The following is an 18,930-nucleotide window of genomic DNA, read 5'->3' as shown; positions in this document are numbered from 1 at the left end:
TGTGTTTTACATGGATGCAGGAGATGCTCACACAATAAACACTGTCCTTTAGGTGCCAAACTCCACCTTCTTCTGAGATTCCGAGGATCAGGCTTCTGCAAAGTAGGCCATCCAACACACCATAGAATGCAGCCAAGAGACAGCACACTCAGTGGGGCACAGAGCTTGCCTAGCAGGATCACGAACCACGGTTTGACCCTCTGATCGGCTAAAAAGCTGCTGGGCCCCTGCCACTTCAATCACTTCTAAACGTTTCTCAATAGCACTCCAAAATTCAAAACTCAACTTCACAAGTGGCCAGAAAGACAAGCAGTAAATGTTACGTAAGGTTCTCTTTTATTTAAACGATCATTCACAAAATACCATATCCATAGACTCACTTTCTGTCATAGAACTGAATGTGTTAAGTGTTTGGAATTCCATTCGTACAGAGTCAGCTGGGCGCCCAGCAGTGTGGATGGACGTGCCTGTTCTGTCTTTTCCGCATTGGAGATGGATTAGATCATCTGAAAGCATCAGCTTTGATTACAACCACGCAATGCATGTCTGTCTTAAGTTAGGTATTGGTGTTACACAAATGGTTCTTATCTCAGAAGCAGAGAAGATGGCAGGCGAGGGAAGGAGTGAGAGTTCTGTAAATTGCCGAGACCTTTCGACAAAGACAATCATGAGCTAAGGGGTAGGCTGGCAGGAAGCTGCTAGCTAATAAGCAAGCTGCGCACCTCTCGCAGCCCCCTTTCCTAAGGCTGGCTGGCCCCTAACTGCTCTAACTGGAACAGATGGGAACTTGGTGCCAAATCATTTTCCATTTGTTCACACTCAGCTGTTCAAACTAAAAGCAGAGCCTGATTCCCTTGCTCCCAAGTGAGTGCTCAACACTGTTTGTGGGAGAAGGGTCTGCCCCACAGAGGAGGCAGCAAGCCTAGAGATTTCTAGACACCCAGGTACTGAGGGTCAACAGCTGTGCAACTGATCAGAGAAAGTGCCAGCCCTCTAGGCCTTGAGCTGCGATGGGGAGCAGCCTCTTGAGCTAAGTGCCCCAGAGCAGACAGACACAGGGAAAGAGCGCAGACTCAGTGCAAGCACAGCTGCCCAGTGCAGCTCCAGCACCACCCCTGCTTCCCACAGCCCTTAGCTGCAGGAAGCGGATTGAGCTGCAGCGGGCTGCACCCCCAAGGGGCCTCCATGGCCCAGGAAGAGCAGGGAATGAGCTTGCACTTGGGTCTTAAGAGTGAGCAGGAGCAAAGCCACGTGGCCGCTGGCACTCAGGCTGCCACCAGTGCAGAATGTCCAGATTCCCCTGCACCCTCCTGGCCTCACTGTTTGACAGGAGCCCGCCATGCCTCAACAGGCTGCTGGGGCAGGTGATAGGCACCAAACACAGCAGCCTGTCAGGACCAGCAGGCATGTTTCCTTGTTTTAAAAGCAAGGTGCCTCCAATTCGGCATGCTCATCCCAGCTGGATACCAACAAGTCACCACCAGCCACCTGGTTAGTGGCTCTAGCTCTTTCCCAGAAGCCACAGCAACACAGAACTCGACATGCAGGATGGAGAGAAGCTCTGAGAAAAAGCAGAGGACAGCACACCTGGAGCGTGGCCAGGGCGCGTAAAGGAAAGAGAGAAAGCAAAGAAGGATGAAGCACCTCAGCCCACCTTCCGCACATGACCACATCCACACCATGTGGGAAGGGGCAGGAAGAGGCCAGGAATGGGAGGGGAAAGAAAGAAAACAGAAAGAAAGCACAAAACAGGCACTAGATAGATAGAGCAAAGCCAAGAATGTACTAGAAACCACTTGTTAACAGCTGACATGCACTCACAAGCTCTGTGTTTCCGCTGGAAGGAGGGCAGTGCCAGGTGGGAATGGGGCCTGCAGGGCGACCGGCTGCCACCAGGCTGTGGTCTTGCTCCAGCTCCCCCACACCCCATTCCCTCCCAACCTAAGCTCATTCTTGCTCCTTCTGAACCACTTCCTCTCTGGGCCTGGCTCCCCCAAAGATGGCTGAGTTGGGGTTGGCTACTTGGTTGAGGGGTGTTGCCACTGTCCGAGGTTTAAGCTGCAGCCGTGGTCTCTGTGCTCGTTCCTCTGGAAGACAGAAAACAACACAGGTTACGTACGTTATGTGTGGCTGCCATGCCACACATCCAAACTGATGGTCAAACTGCAGGAACCTCAAAGGACCTTTGTGACAAGGGCACATGTAGCCCAGGCTTGCCCAAACTTGAAGCCGAGGATGACACTGACTTCTGGATTCTCTTGCCCCTACCCACCTCTGGACCTCTGTCCCAAGTGCCAGGATGATGGACACCCCCCACCCGTCTCCCCAAGATAGGGTTTCTCTGTGTAGCCTTGGCTGTCCTGGACTCACTTTGTAGACCAGGCTGGCCTCAAGCTCACAGAGCTTCTCCTACCTCTGCTTCCCCTACTTCTAGGATCATGGTTGTGTGTGCCCAGGGACTATCAAAATGGCCTCTTACAAGTTTGATGACTGGCATCTGAGGCCAGCCTATTGAAGGAAGGTTTACAGGGGGTTGACAGCAAGTCCCAAGGATGTCTGCCATACCTTCTGTGGGTTCTCTGAAGTCCATGTTGGAGCCGCGCAGGGGAGGGCCATCTCGGAAGCGACTCCCCATTGGAGGTCCTGCTCGCCGGTCCCCAGGGCGACTGCCCCCCCTACCCCCTAAGAAGTCATCCCTGTAGCCTAAGAAAGAAGACAAAGAATTAACAATTGTTTACACTATCACATCAAAGAGACAGACAACGTTCTGGGAACTGATTCTCAATTTAATGTTTAGTTTGCTTAGTATCTGAATTTTTTTATTTATTTTTTATTAAGTGCAGGCTGGGTGGTGGTGCACACCTTTAATCCTAGCACTTTGGGAGGCAGAGGTAGGCAGATCTATGGGTTTGATGTCAGCCTGGTCTACACAGTGAGTTCCAGGACAGCCAGGACTACACACAGAAACCCTGTCTCAAAATACCCCCTCCCCCCAAAAGAGAGACGTCGAATTCTCAGCAACAAGAAGGCCTTTTTTTCAGAGGCAGGATTGCAGCCAGGTTTCAGGGTAGCCAAAAAACCTCCATTAAAAAAAAAAAAAAAGAGGTGGTGGGCCAATAGGCCCAGGGTCGGTCCGTCCATCCATCCATCCGTCCATCCATCCATCCAGTCTGCTGTTCTCAGGACTTGAACTCAGTTCCTAGCACCCACGTCAGGTGGCCCACAGCTACCAGTCACCTCCAGGCAATCTGGAGCTAAAGATCAATCTCCACAGGCTTTCGTGTAATGTTATGGGCTTGTAATCCCAGCACTGAAGAGACAAAGACAGAATACCTGGGGCTCGCTGCCAGTCAACCTAGCTGAACAAATAAATTCTGGCTAATGAGAGACCCTGTCTCAAAAATAAGCCAACAGACAGCTCAGCAAGAAAAGATGCTTGCTGCCAAGCCTGCTGACCTGACTACATGCCTGGTCCCCTTACACTGGAAGGAGACAACCTCTTCTGAAAACTGTCCTCTGACACACACACACACACACACACACACACACACACACACACACACACAGTGGCTTATGTGCACAGAGGTGGCGGCATATGCCTTTAGTGGCAGTGCTTGTGAGGAAACAGAACTGTGTTCGAGGCCAGCCTGGGCTATAGGGCGGGCCCTTGTCTAAACAAACAAAAAATAGCACATCTAGGGGATAAGAACGCACTCAGACAAATGGGTCTGCTTCCTTTACTTGAATTCCTTTTGCAAAGCAGAAGTCTTACTCCTTGCAATGTAATATTTTTCAAGTTTTTTAAGTCAGGATCCTACTAAGTGACTCAAACTGACTTTAAACTTGAGATCTCCCACCTCAGCCCTCTGAGTGGGATTATATATAGGTTATGTTAAGATGCCCTCTTCTGACATCTGAGGGAGCTAAGCACACAAATGGTGCACATATACACAGTGGACAAACACGTGTATCTTCCATATATCATACACGTACATCTTTAGTTCCAAGCCCAACAGGAAGGCTATGCAGGAGGAGACAAACAAGCCCATACCCGGACTTCTAGGAAGTATGCCATGAAAACCCTTACTTTACAAAGTCAAGGTTAGCACCCTGACTGTTATTTCTGGTAGGAGAGGTATGTGAGCACACGTGCAGGATTTAAACTCAGTACCTCTCCCTCTCTCCACATGCCTACCTACTGAGCTACCTACTCCCAGGTCTACCGGGACATTTTCTTCTACTTCTTTGTATTTCTTTGTTACCAAAAAACAAAGCCAGCAACAACAACAACAACAGCAAAACAAAAACAAACAAAACAGAGCAAAAGTTGGGCCTGTAATCCCAGTCCTGTAATCCCTGTAATTACAGTCACATGCCTGTAATCCCAGCATTCTAGGAGGCAGAGAACTCTGTGAGTTTGAGGCCAGCCTGGTCTAAAAAGCAAGTCCAGGACAACCAAGGCTACAGAGAGAAACCCTTTTGTTTTGTCTCAAAACAAAAAAACAAGACAAACAAACAAGCAAGCAAGCAAAAATCAAAAGCTGGGCCTGGTGGTACACCCCTTTAATCCCAGCACTCAGGGAAGCAAAGGCAGGTGGATTGCTGGAAGTTCAAGGCCAGCCTGGTCTACAAAGGAAAACAAGGAGTGGAATGTTTAAATACTGATACCAGAATTGAAGTCATCCCGGGAATCCCATCCTCCTCTAGATTCTCGAGAGCCACCCATTCCTGAGGACACACACAAAAAAGATAAAGTTGAGGTCTACGTTCATTAGTTTTCATCATCAAGAAACTTAATCATTTATGAAGTGGAAACCTCAATTCAGAAATTGTCTTGATTAATGACTGATGGGAGAGGGGCCAATCAAAGTCGGGTAGGTAAGCCTGGATTATTTAAGAAAGCAAAGCGAGTATGCCAGGGTGCTGCACTGACTGTCTGGTCTCTGCTTCAGATTCTGCCTTGGCTTCCAAATTTATACAGTAAGAAAAACTTATCCAGGACAAGGTCATGTTGCTGCATGTGCCGGACAGTTTCATGTCAACTTGACATAAGCTAGAGTCCTGAGAAGGGGGAAGCCTCAATTAAGAAAGTGCCTCCATAAGACTGGGCTGTACACAAGCCTGTAGGAAATTTTCTTAACTTAGTGATTGTGGGTGGTGACACCCCTTGGGCTGGTGATACTGGGTGCTGTAAGAAAGCAGGCTGAGCTAACTATGAGAAACAAGGTGGTAAGCAGCACCCCTCCCAGGGCCTCTGTATCAGCTCCTGCTTCCAGGGTCCTGCCCTGACTTCCTTCACTTATGAACAGCGATGAGAAAGTTAATAAACCCTTCCCTCCAAGTTGCTTTTGGTCATGGTGTTTCATTACAACAGAAATGCTAAGTCGCTGAAGAAATATGACAAAACCTAAGCTACCAGGAACATCAGACCTCTCAGTCATGCTCAGTAAATGATGCGCAGGAGTCACAAGCAATGTGTGCACATAGCAAGTTGCATCCAGTTTTAAAACAGCTGGTCACCTCTGTCATCGGGTCCGCCTTTCCTGAATCCAAAGCCACCTTTATCTTGTTTTCTGCCTTCTGCAATGTCCACACGAAGTGATCGGTCACCCAAGAGCTGAGAACGAAGAGAAAACAGTTTACGTATCAACAAGAACACACACTTCAGACTGCTGCCGGGGCAAAGGAAGTTGAGGTACTCACTGCACCATCGTAAGTCAGAGCCTCCTTCAGGGAATCCACCTCATCAAATTCTACGTAGCAGAACCCTGAAGAAAAACAGAAGCTGCCTTGTACATACATCCAGGACTCCAGGCCAGTTGGAATCTCATTAATATCACTAGACACCAGTAGTGTTGTACCTTCTGGGTGACAGTAGGTCCCGGGACATGCTAGCATTTCCCCCGTCCCCCAAGATAAGGGCTCATGTAGCCCAGGGTGGCCTCAAACTTGCTACATAAATAACTAAGGATAACCAGAACTTCTGATCCTTTTGTCTCTACCTCCCAAGTGCTGGGATTATAGGTATATACCACTGTGCCTGGTTTACATAATGCTAGGGATATAACCCAGAGCTGTGAGAGCAAGCTAGGTGAGCGCTCTATCAGCTAAGTCACATTCCAAACTGTTAATTAAATTCAGGTAGAAAATGCTATCCCAATAAGCACTGAAACAGAAAGTTTTTACAATGTTTCCACCTTATATTTACTTATTTTCTTTTTGCAGTGCTAGGGTAGAACACAGAGCCTTGTGTATGGTTAGGGAAGTGCTCTGCCACAGAACCATGCCTCAGCCTTCTGCTTATATGATTTAACTACAACTGTCAAACTTTCTGGACCACCGCAGAGCTGTCTGGCTTCTCATTTAATGTAATCTAACTGGGAGGCAGACTAGAGATTCAAATTAATACCTACAATGCTTGAAGGAAGGGGCTCAATAGTGCCTACTAAATTCCTACTCATAAAATTTGTTTCCAAGCTAAAAAAAAATATTCTTAGCAACAGGATCAGGTTCTCTGATGTCAATGGGTTACAAGTCTGTGTGTTGTAATAAGCAACGCCAGAAAATGATTGGAACATGGCCTTTTCTGTGATGTCTAAGCCTGGGTTAAGGACTGAGGAGCCATGTGCTCATGCTGTACCCCGTGTCCCTTCTCACAGACCCCACGGTGAAGCACTAAGTAAAGCTTTGAAGAAGATCTGAGCCAACCACCGCTGTTCACGATCTGCTAGAGAACACTAACCTGTGTCTGGCTAAGGGGAGTTGTCTTCCCTAAGTGGATTTGGTGAGGGGCAACCACAGCACAGCCACATACCTCATCCTCTTAAGCTATAACTCAACAAAATGTTCCAAAAGACATACCCCAAGACATCCAATATAGATGTAATCCAAAGTTAGGTTGACCCATAAAACTTCACGTAAATTTGCTTTGCCAGCACTTACTAGCACCCAGCCTGGGATTCGGATACTTGTGTCACTACCTAGTAACACACCACGCCCAGCTGCAGGGTCTGAAGCAAAGCCTATGTAAGGCCACACTCACATGCTTTGTGTCTGGCCTGGCTTCCACTCTGAACTTCTTTTGGACACCCAGGCTAAGCTGAATGAACCCAGGACCATGTACTTAGGCCTGGGAGGCAGGCTATACGTATGCATCTTTCCTGTCCTCGGCCCATTCACACAACACTGAGCACACGCTATAACTTAACTGGAATGAACAGCCCTCCCAAATATGCCCAGTTTCCCAAGCAGGACCGGCACCATTTACTTTCAGATTTTATAACAATTACCAGGAGGCCACCAAGAAAAACGCTGAGGGTGAGGGAGAAACTCAAGTTATTTTCAGGGCTGGAAAGATGGCTCAGTGGTTAGGAGCTCTTATAGAAGACCAGAGTTCAATTCCCTAAACCCATATGGTAGCTCATAACTATCTATACCCATAAATCTAGGCAATCTAATAGACTCACACATGGTGCATAACATTCATACACAAATACAATGTAAAAATAAATCCATTAAAAAAATGTTGTGGGCTGGAGAGATGGCTCAGAGTTTAAGAGCACTGTCTGTTCTTTTAAAGGTCCTGAGTTCAGTTCCCAGCAAACACATGGTGGCTCACAACAATCTATAATGAGATCTGGTGCCCTCTTATGGCATGCAGGCATACATGAAGGCAGAACACTGTATACATAATAAATCTTAAAACCAAACAAGTAAGCAAACAAACAAACCCCACACACAAAAGTTTATTTTCACCAGACATGGTGGTGCACGCCTTTAATCCCAGAACTCAGGAGGCAGAGGCAGGCAGATCTGTGAGTCTGAGGCCAGCCTGGTCTACAGAGAGAGAGGCCAGGGCACCCAAGGCTACACAGAGAAACCCTGTCTCGGGGGTGAGATTATTTTCAGGGAAGTACAAACACATAACAAGTAATTGGGTTTTTGTTGTTTTGTTTTAAAGTTGTCTTTGGTTTTATCACCTCCTTTTCCTCCAAGATAGCTCCTGTGTCTACAGAGACAGAACTGCATGAAAGCTAGGCAGACAGACCCAGGCACACACATCTCACTACAAAGCACATAAAGGAACTGCAAAACGGAGCTACGGGCTGTCCGGGTTCTCTGTTAGAGAACACACGCCAGCGCAGAGCTCTCTAGTGCACTTCCACTTGTGTACCCCTCTTAACTTCCCCACCCAACACTTCAGACTCACCTTTAAATTTGTCCGTGTCTTTGTCTCTGACTAGCCGCACACTCCTTATGCTGAGATCCTTAAAGATAGCATCTATGTCACCCTGAACTGTGTTAAATGGGAGATTTCCTACGTAAGCTGTGTAGGGGGGCTCTGTGGGCAGCTCCTTCTGGCTTCGGGACCCATGGCCACCAGCACTGCCGCGGGACCTAAAAGGAGAAAAGCACCAGAGTTTAAAGCTCCTGACTCACAATCGTAACCCACCGATCTGTTTCCACTGTCTCACTGTCTGCCCTCCAGCCTCCTTACTTATCAAAAGAAGTGTCTGATTTTGGTGACAGAATTAGCCATAGAAACACAGAATACCAACACCGTACAAAATGGCCCAAAGATACATCACCCATGAAAACTGGCTCCCTTACTGGGCTAGAAAGAAACCTTTACGTGGTACAACCCAAGTAAACACACTGCACACATAACCACACAAGAAATACGGAGACAATCAGGAGCGTGAGAGCTCAACACTAGATTAAGCTATATAAGCCTTGCCTTTGGTGGAGAAGATGGGCTGAACTGGCTCAATCTAGGTGCAGAACTTGACATGCATGCATGAGGACCAGAGTTTGGCTCTCTGGGACTTACTGGCCATCTAGTCTAGCTGAACAGTGACTTTTAGGTTCAGTAAGAACCTGTCTCAAAGCTAATACGGGAAGTGACTGAGAAAGACACCTGACAGTGACCTCTGGACCTAATATGCACACAAACGAACCCAAAAGAGAGCAAGGCATAGTGGTTCATGCCAGTAACTAGAAGGGTGAGGGAGGGGCATAGATATCCTCAGCTATAAAAATGAGCCGGAGGCTAAGTAAGCCAGTCACAGAACAAAAAACAGAACAGACTAGCCAGAAGAGATGTGGAAAAATTTTCTAAAAGGGACTACTGAAGTTTTTTCAGTTGTCTGTTCTTATTTAGATAGGTTTTCCGACATACCCCTGGCTGTCCTGAAACTTGTTATGTAGACTAGGATGACCTCAAACTTACAGAGATCCTCCTGCCTTTTCCTCCCCAGTGTGGAGGATAAAGCCATATGGCATCACACCTACCTGGTTGTAGTTTTTATTTTAGGTTTAACCAGATCCTTTCTCTGTAAGTGTTCTAAAGCTGTGAGCCATCTCCAGATGCTGAGGTTAATATAGTCACGGTAGTCTCTCTACTACCGACCAGTGGCCACAGAATGCCCTAACAAATGCTGGGCAAGGCGGTGCACACCTTCAGTCCCAGTACTCAGGATGCAGAGGTGGGTCTGCGTTCCAGGATAGTCTTACCTAGAGAGGCTACACAGAGAAACCCTGTCTCAAAAATCAAAACAAACAAAAACCCAAACAAATGAGAGAGAGAGAGATCTAGCAAAGCTGTGTGAGTGGTGCATGTCTATAATCCCTTGAGACATAGAGGAGGATCACATTCAGTGTGATCCCATCTCAAAAACACACATTCAAACTGTCACTCCCCAAAAGGAAGCCCTGCAGCCTGACTGAACAGTAGGACAGGCTTATGAGTGAGGGCTACAGCCATTGTCCCCACCTTCCCACTCTCTCAAGCTTCAGTGTGTGATAGGCCTGTTGATTCAACCCTTCGACACTACTCTCTAGGTTCCCATCTCCTCACTCTCAGGCTTACAAAGTATGGGATAGCCCCATTGGTTTGACAGTACTCTCAGGCTCCCACCTCACAAAGAACCTTCCAAATATATTCTGTAAGCCACTTTAGGGCTGGACCACGAACAAGTAAGGCATCTTCTGAGTATCTGAAAACTTCGTGTTTACTAACCCTTTAAGAAAGGCATGGCAGATGATAGCAGCAACAGAACAAAGTGATGCACTCCTGGCACTGCTGCAGCCAATGTCGTGCCAGTGCCAATGTCAGACTACTTTACTGCACTCTACTCACCCTTGTTATTCTGACTGACCTCCTATAAGGAGGTTCACCTAGCCATGATGCTGTGGGGGTGGCACATGCAGCAAGAATATGCTAGACACAAGGATGTGACTCACCCCCATCTGGGGAGGAGAGTGCAAGCTCTTATCATACTACTCCCAATACCATGTGACTTTAAGCACTGTTTCTGAAAAAGTGAGCTCCCTATGAATAAGATTCAGCAACAACGAACACCTGCGTGGGAGCAGCAAGGCCAGGCCAGGTAGGGTGGCCAGGGTGGTTGGTGACCTCTGCCTATGTCTAGGGAGCCCAAAGGGATGCAGTTAGGTCAGTGGTACTTTGCCAGGTATGGTGGCCCACAGCGCCTTTATTTAATCCCAGCTGGATCTCTAAGCTCAAAGCCAAAAAATGGTCAAGGTCTAGGACAGCCGAGACTACAGAGAAATCCTGCCTCGAAAAACCAAAAAGATAGTGGGATTCACTTCAAAGCCATAGGTAAGCAGCAACTCTTGCTTTGGGGAAGGCAGAAAGCTTAGCTTTCAGAAAGTGCCAAGAAAAACCTCAGGTGGAAGTACCAAACAGCTGGCTAGAGACAGGATTCCAGAGCCCAGAAGAGACAAACCAGCACCTTGCTCAGAGATAGTGTGTGCTAACCACTCCATGATAAGTACTTCCTTAGTATGGCCTGCGCTACAAGGCAAAAACCTGTCTAGAAACCAGTTTCATTTTCCATATTGGCATCTTGGAGTAGAACCTCTGCCAGTCACTTCTCTGTACCTCAGTTGTTTGTTTTCCCCTATAAGTGGAGGCTGGCCGATCTTCCCAGTGCCGGGATGACAATACACAGATGCTTCCATTTTGCCTGTTACTTTATAAATACTCAAAATATTAGTTTCATAAATGACTTTAATTGACTATAAACCACTTCATAAATACCAAGTGCCATATAAAATTTAATAACCAAAGGGCACTGAAGGTTAGGTTGTCACACCTGAGGTTATGATCTGAGCCAGGTACTTAGGACGGCAGAAAGGAAAGAAAACTGGGGATTGGCAGCCAAAGCACAGAGCCTAGCCCTACCCCCAAACCCAAGCCAGGTTTGATAGGCACAAGCTCCCAGGCTCTATTTATGACACACCACCACCAAGCCACAGCTCTGTCTAATGACCTAGAGATTGAACTAGGAACAACCTAATGATCTCAACAAAACAAACCCTGAAGTTAAAAAGCGGGGGGAGTGCGGGGGGCACTAAGGATATAGTTCAGCAGTAGAGTATTTGTCTAGTACAGATGAATTCCCAGGTTCCATGTAATCCTAGTATTTAAGGCACACAGGAGGTAGAGACAGGAGCATCAGGAATTCAAGGTCATCCTTGGTTTTAACCAAATTTTAGGCCAGGCTGAAGACCCAGTCTCAGAAGTAAAATAAATAACCCAGGTGTGCTGGCACACCAGTTATTCCTACCAGATCAGATCTCTGTGAGCTGAGAAGAGCCTGGTCTATATAGTGAGTTCCTATCTCAGTAGCCTCCTTTGAGCATGTCTTCATTTTTTTTCTTCTTGGTGTTTCATATACACACACACACACAAACCCGTAAGACTGAGTGTGTTTAGCTGCAGTGGTGGCACACAGAAAGGCAGGAGGATCTCTACGAGGCCAGCCTGGTCTACAGACTCCCAGGACAGCCAAACCCTGTCTTAATAAATGGAAAACAAACAAGCAAACAAACATACCAAAACAGGATGTGTTGGCACATTGTGTCAATCCTAGCCAGGGCTACACAAGACCCTGTCACAAAATAAACAACTCTCACAGATGCTCTGCCTTTCCTCAAAGACAAGCCTATTACTTTTATTAGCCCTGTATAGATTCATTACCTTCTGGCCTACGCTCACCTTGGAGTTGGGCTTTGCACAAACCTAGAGTGCCCAAACTCTCCACCAGGCAGCTGGGTGTGTGGGAAGAGCCAGGCCTGTGGCACTCCTGCAATCAAGAGTACTTGGGATGTTGGGGCAGGAAAATTGGGAGTTCAAGGTCACGTTCATGCCTAGGCTACATTGCAGTCTGAGACAAATCATTTTAAGAGGGAGGTGGGAAAGAGAAGAGCCCTTCCCACTGCTGAAGGGTTGAAAACCCTGCTCCTATTGACTGATTTCTGATATTATATGCATTATTGGGGTATTGTATAAGGAAATGTGTCAACATCTCCAACTATAGAATGCTGCTGAGTTTCAAAATCCCTAATGAATCTGGCCATGGTGGCCCAAACCTTTAATCCAAGCTCTAGGGAGGCAGAGGCAGGATCCCTGTGAGTTTGGTGCCTATCTGACCTATAAAGTGAGTTTTGGGGCATCCAGGGCTACATAGAAAGACCCTGCCTCAAACAAACCGACCAACAAAACAGCCAAATGCATGTTCCTCAGTCACACCCTGGGAAGAATCTATGTGACTTACAGGATAGCAGTGTTCTGAGTACTACAAAGAGCTAGCTCTGTTAGGCCGGGGGAACATGATGCCTGGCTGTCCTTCCTTAGGTGTCAAGCAGAGCAGCACAGCAGAGATGACAGCACTGGTGCTTGTGGGCTTCTTCAGTTGTTTCTGTGGCTGTTTCATGTGCCCCGGGCTAGCTTCAAGCTATCAGCAATGCAGCAGAAGACCTTGAGCTGACACTTCTGCCTCCCCTTTCCAAGGGCTGGGATTCAGACAGGACTACGGACAGGGCAGGTGACTTCCCTGCTGCTGGAGCCCCAGAGATTCACACATACTAGGTGCACCCTCCTAGATGAACTGCATGCCCAGCCCCCACCCAACCCCTCATCAGTTATGCAGCACTGATAATCACAGCAATTATAAAGAAAATTCAAGGCTGGAGATGGAACAGCTGGCTAAGGGAACTGTTGCTCTTGCAGAGAACCTGGCTCCATTTTCAGTATCCACATCTATCCTAACTGCAGTTCCAGGGAACTGAACACCTTCGTTTGACCTCTGACAGCAGGCACATGCAGACGAACATTCCTAACACATTACAAAATAAAAATAAAAAAATAAATAAATAAATTCAACCTAGTAGGGGCACTTGGAAGGCAGAGGCAGGCAGTCTCTGTGAATTGAGGCCAGTCTGTCTGGTCTACATGCTAGCCAGAGCTACAGAATGAGAAAGTAATAAAAATAAATTAAAAAATATTTTTAAAAACGCATTATGCCTTTAAAACAGATTTTTTAAAACTTGCTTTTAGAAGCTGGATGATGCTGGAGTACACTTTAATCCTAGTTTTTTTGAAACCCTGTCTAAAAACAAACAAACAAACACCCTGCTTTTAGGAAAGCCAGCTAAGAACCTAAGCTTTCGCCTCCCCTGACTCCTTCTCTTAGCTTCCACTCAAAGACTTAGAGGAAAGACAAAACTGTGAAGACCCTAACCTTCAGAGGTGAGACACACTAGGGGGGTAAATAAATGAAGTAGCTGAACAGAGAAGACAGCTGTGGTCAGTGCTCAACAAATATTTACTATCTTCTATGCTTCAGGTCAGTGGGACAGTCTTGGAGCCGGATCAAGTTTCTGGACTCTAGTATGCATAACATACTACCTAGTGATGTAAAAAAAAAAAAAAACAAAACAAAACAACAAAACAATGCAATTATAGCATCAGTGGAAAAAGCAATTGTTTCCACACACTGCTCAATTTTTTGTTTTTTTTACTTCTCTCTTTCAAGACACGGTTTCTCCTGGCTGTCCTGGAACTCAGAGATCCACTTACCTCTGCCTCCCTGTGCTCAACTAAAGGTGCACACCACATGCTCTGCTTCGACTTCTAAGTCTTAAGCATACAAAAGATACTTCACAGCTAAAATGCCAACTCTAAAGTTATGTGCATTTTACCACAAAAAGCACTGGCTGTTTTTTAAGCCCCTGGAAAGCTGAGGCTGAAAGACTGATGTAAAAAGCCAGGGGGATGTTAATAGAGCATAAGCCCTACAACAGGGTTATAAGGTCTGAATTATATGCCCTTTAACTGGAATCTGACAATCATCTTTGTTGTTGTTTTGGAAAGGGTCTTGTTTTGTTGCCTAGGCTGACCTGGGAATCCTCCTGCCTCAGCCAAAGAGGAGTGCCCAGGTTTTTGTTTGTTTTGGAGAAAGACAACCATGTTGCCCAAATTCACTGGCCTCCAATGTAGCTGGGACAGCTCTAGTCATCACATCAAGCTTTAGGAACACTTCAATTTGTAGCTCCAACACTCTAGCAGGCACATTTCAATAATCCCAGTTCCTTCAGCCTATGAGTTCCCACCTAATTCTCAGCTTTGACGGCTTTTTAAGAAGCCTTTGTTGCCATTACACCTGTAAAGTCAGTCTTCGTATCATACATGGTCAATGACCAACAACACAACTAGAACCTCTGGGCTGGAGAGCTGACTCAGAGGGCTGAGTTAAGAGCGCTCTTCCAGAAAAACTGGGTTTGAACCCAAGTACCCACAACTGTCAGTAACTCCAGCCCCCCTATTCCCACCCTGGTTTTTCAAGACAAGGTTTCTCTGTGTAGCCTTGGCTGTCCGGGAACATGCTCTGTAGGTAAAGGTGTGTGCCACCACACCTGGCTGTTACTAAAGTTCTAAAGGACACCTTCTTTCTAGCCTCTGCAGGCACACACTATACTCTGGCAAAATACCCATACACATAAAATTGAAAAACTAAACAAAAAACATAACAATAAAGCTGGAACTCCAAGAAGACAATTTAGGAGCCGGGCTTGATGGCAGTATGTACCCGCTGTCCCTGGGCGCATGGCAACACTGAAGAGGAAGAGGCAAGTTTCTAGCTAGCTCTGTCTACACTGTGATTGGCTAGCCAGGGATCTATATGATACCTTGCCTCAAAAGAACAAAACCAATCTAAAAGCTGGGGGTAGTGGCGCACACTTTTAACCTTAGCACTCAGGAGGCCGATAGCAAGTTCCAGGACAGCCAGGGCTAGAAATGCTGTCTCAAAAAACCAAACTAAACCAAGCCCTACCTGAACTGAAAAGATAAACTGCAAAACAAAATCCAGGAGTTTAGCACAATCAACTCTTGATTTTGGAGTTGTTTTGATTTGCTCAAGAACAATGTAGTTCCTGGCCCTTGTTCCATGCTGAGGCTTGATCTGCACATGGGTAGGCTTGTGGGGAAAGCCCTATTTTTAGTCCTCACTTCCCGACCACTGCAGGACTGTACAACACACCTATAAAACAGGTCTGGGTCCTTCCAAAGAGGTACATGACCAGAATCCCAGAACTTGGAGAACAGAGACTGAGGCAAGAGGGAAGGAACACTGATAAAAGTTTGAGGCCAACTAGAGCACATGATGAGAAAGTCTTGAGGCTTTAAAAAAGCCTTTGCAGAATGTTTAACTCTAAAGACCAGGCTTAGGCCATAGCTAGCCTGGACCAGGGAAAAATACCTCAAACAAGTAAACAAAAAAGTAACAATAAAGCAAACAATAAAGATGGGCTTCACAATATATGCTGAAGCATCTCTATAAGATTTAATTATCGCACAGCATAGAGATAACTGCTGATACAAACATTACTAAAATAGCAATTAAAAGATCAATCACTAAAGATATCCAGTCAACTCTTCTACCATACTGTAAATTTCAGACTCAGCTGAGAACAGGCCCTGGTTAAGGGCTCAGCTGTGTGGTGAGGGGAGGGAACAAAACTACAAAACAAAAAACCCACCCAAAACATGGCAGCAGTAGCTGATCTGTTCTTCTGTAAGACTGTTTTTCACTTGGAATCCTCCTGCCTCAGGCTCCTGACTAACTGATGCTAGTACAACAAAGCTCCCCGCCCTCAAATGGATTTTAAGAGAAGGCAGAAGCATGCAGAGTTCAAGGCCAGCCAGAGCTACACAGAAAATCTCAAGCATCTGGGTATAGTGAAAGATACATGAAATCAAAGCACTGAAATGGCAGACAGGAGAACATCAGTTTGAAGACATCTGACATAGTCTTACATAGTGAGTCTGCGGAAACCTAGGCTACACGAGACCCCACCTAAAAAAAAGAAGGGTGCATGTGTGTACACAGGTGGTACTAGGAAGCAGAGGCAGGAGGATCTCTAGTTTCCAGGCTGGTCTACCCAGGAAATTCAAAGACAGCCAGGATTACCTAGAGACTCTGCCTCAAAATGCCCCAAGGGCCTGGGAGATGGCTCAGCATAAGAGCTGTTCTTCCAAAGCACCAGGGTTTGGTTTCAGCACCCACAGGATGGCTTATAACTCATTCCAGGGAGCACCTCTTTAGACCAGGCAGACAGACATACGCAGGGAAGACACTCACTAAAGACTATCCATAAGTCACTAATTAAACAAATAAATAAATGAAGCAGAGAAGTGTACTTTTACATGAAGAAGCAGCCAGCTGAAATGCCTGGTGTGGTGGTGCAGGCCTTTAATCCTAGTGCTTGAGGGTAGAGACAGGCAGATCTCTCAGTTCCAAGGGCAGCCGGGGCTACACAGTGACACCCAAAGTCTCAAAAGGAGAAACAAAACAAAGCTAGCCTGAAAATTTCAGGTCAAAGAGGGGTTTATAAACAAAGGGACATGTGAAACAGTTTTAAAGGATGCTAAGGGTTAAGATCTCAAATTAGCTTTTGAGAGAACATCTGGGGAAATGGCTAAAGTTTTTCATCTGCCTGCTAGTATTTCAAATGAGTTGCATCCTAAGAGAATTTGAATTTATTTACTTTCTAATTTAAAAAAAAAAAATTGAAGGGTCCAAACTGTGATATGTACTAAGTCTTATAATGACCTCAACATCACCAAAAAGTTGGTAAGTTTCTTTAAAGACAGTTTTCTTTCTTTTTGAGATAGGATCCCACGATGTAGTCTAGGCTGGCCTTAAATTTCAGTTTTTCCTGCCTCAAACTCTATAGTGCTGGGACTTGGGTAGGAAAAAAAGGTCTTTTGGGCATTTTATCTAGTAGAGAAAAAGCAAACGAACAAAACAAAACAAAAACCTAACCCAAACCTCTACTTATTAAATTTAAACAGTATTGCTGAGTATGGTGGCTCAGGCCTTTAAACCCACTACTGGGAGGGCAGAGATGGGCTATCTGAGTTCCAGCCCAAACTGGTCTCTATGGTTAGCCAGAATTACAAAGACACAGAGACCCTAAAATAAATAAAAATTCCAACAGGACTTCAGCACAAATCTGAAACCTAGAAAGCTACCCTCAAGGGCATTCACGTTAACGTGTCACTCCAACACCTATTTGTATTTTTATTAGCAAATAAAATACTCATTTGAAATATATGTGGCTCCATCTTATCCCCAACTTCCTCCTTAGAGTAGCATGAATGGTATCCAGTACACTCCTGCACCCAAACAAGCCTGTGACTCATTTCCAAAGCTGGGTATTTAAAGGTGATCATTCTTCACCCAACAAAAGACACTTTGGGGCAGCCACTTGGGAAACCCAACACCTCAGTAGAACTACTGTGATATTCTCCCGGGCAAATCATCGTTTTTGTTAAAAGGATAAAGAACAAACGTGTCCTTGACAAATAAGCAAGATGCTTAAATACAAGGCACCATAAAACTCCTCTAAGTGCTAATGGTTAATTTTTTTTTTTTAAGCAAATGGCTTAAGCTTGTTTATTTCTATTGTTTGACAGGAGACCGAACTCAAGGCTTCAGGCATGCTAACAAACGCTCTACTGCTGAGCTACAACTCCAGCTGGTAATGTGTATTTAAAAGCGAACAAAAATATCCGGTACTGATGTTTTGCAATTATGCACCAGGAGCAGTCTATTCATCAGTTAATAGTTTTTTTTGTTGTCCGCATTTGTCCAGAATCAGAGCGAGGCGAAAGCGATTCTCCAGGTCAGGCTGAAACTAGGAAGAAACTAACAATCTCCGCCAGCAGACACGTAGTACCTGTCAATAAGGCATTCTAAACGCGACGGAGACAGAGAGAGACAGACACGCGCGCAGTCCCCGCTCCGGTGTATTTGTTTTGGTTGCTGTCCGCGCTCCCTGCCTCCCTCGGTGGAGCCGAGGGTCCCGGCACCCAGGCACGTAGCGGAAGGGACTCGCCCCTCTCGCGGCCCACGACCTCATCCGGTCCGCGGGGCCTCACGTAGAAGCGCCCCCGGGGCCCCGCCGAGCAGCAGGGCAGCCGGGACCCCGGAGAGGGGCCAGGTCGCCTCCCGCGTCCGAGCTGCAGCCGAGCCCTCCGCCGCGCCAGAGCGCGCTGGGGGCACGAAGCCGGACGCGGGCGCCCGTTTCCCCGGGAAACCCTCCGGCGTCGCTGCGGTCCAACTGTGGGACCCAGGTCCCGCACTGGGCCCCGCTGGAGCCGGCGCGGAGCCGAGGGAAGGACGTGCGCCGCGAGCAACAGCCCGGCAGCCTAACCGTCGCCAGCCGCTCCCGGAGCGCGCCATTTCCAGGCCTCTCCTCGGGCCTGGCGAGGCCGCTTCCTGGCGCCCGTCTCGAGTGAGCGCAGCAAGGCCGTCCCCTCCGAACCTCCCCTCACCGCGGCCGGCCGACCCGCCAGCCCGCTAAGCCGCGCCCTGCCCGCCTCACCCTCTACCGCCGCCGAAGCTGCTGTAGGCCCGATCGTCGTAGGTATCGAAGTCCGCCATTTGCCGTCTCCGCTCCTTGAGGAACCAGCGGGCCAGCGAGGAAGGACCCCGCAATATAACTCCTCCTCCCCCCTCCCGCCCCGCTACCGGGGCTGTCCGCCGCGCTGCCTGATCGCAAATCGCACGCACGCATGCGCGCGCCGCCGCGCCCGGCCTTGGGCCGACGGGGCCCGCT

The 18,930-nt window shown here is 47.1% G+C and overlaps 1 protein-coding gene across 1 annotated transcript; it reads right to left on the bottom strand.

The window, feature by feature from the left end:
• Positions 1-317: 317 nt before the first annotated feature.
• On the bottom strand, positions 318-18,866 carry Eif4h (eukaryotic translation initiation factor 4H). Its single transcript, XM_021646672.2, has 7 exons — positions 18,697-18,866; positions 8,210-8,397; positions 5,704-5,768; positions 5,521-5,617; positions 4,669-4,728; positions 2,566-2,703; positions 318-2,087 (listed from the first exon to the last, which is right to left on the bottom strand). The coding sequence occupies exons 1-7, from the start codon at positions 18,753-18,755 to the stop codon at positions 1,948-1,950; spliced, it is 747 nt and encodes a 248-aa protein (XP_021502347.1). The 5' UTR covers positions 18,756-18,866; the 3' UTR covers positions 318-1,947.
• Positions 18,867-18,930: the final 64 nt, after the last annotated feature.

This window comes from Meriones unguiculatus, chromosome 4, assembly GCF_030254825.1.
Source record: "Meriones unguiculatus strain TT.TT164.6M chromosome 4, Bangor_MerUng_6.1, whole genome shotgun sequence".
Classification (NCBI taxonomy): Eukaryota; Metazoa; Chordata; class Mammalia; order Rodentia; family Muridae; genus Meriones; species Meriones unguiculatus.
The sequence above is the reverse complement of the archived record's forward strand: the minus strand, read 5'-3'. Positions and strand labels throughout refer to the sequence as shown.

Bases quoted from the DNA above. Each gene is read 5' to 3' on its own strand.
- Eif4h (XM_021646672.2), bottom strand. From the start codon at position 18,755: ATGGCGGACTTCGATACCTACGACGATCGGGCCTACAGCAGCTTCGGC. The intron at 5,769-8,209 runs GTGAGTCTGAAG...GTTTTTCTTCAG, and splicing joins AGACACGGACAAATTTAAAG to GGTTCTGCTACGTAGAATTT. The intron at 2,088-2,565 runs GTATGGCAGACA...TCTGTCTTCCAG, and splicing joins CTTCAGAGAACCCACAGAAG to AGGAACGAGCACAGAGACCA.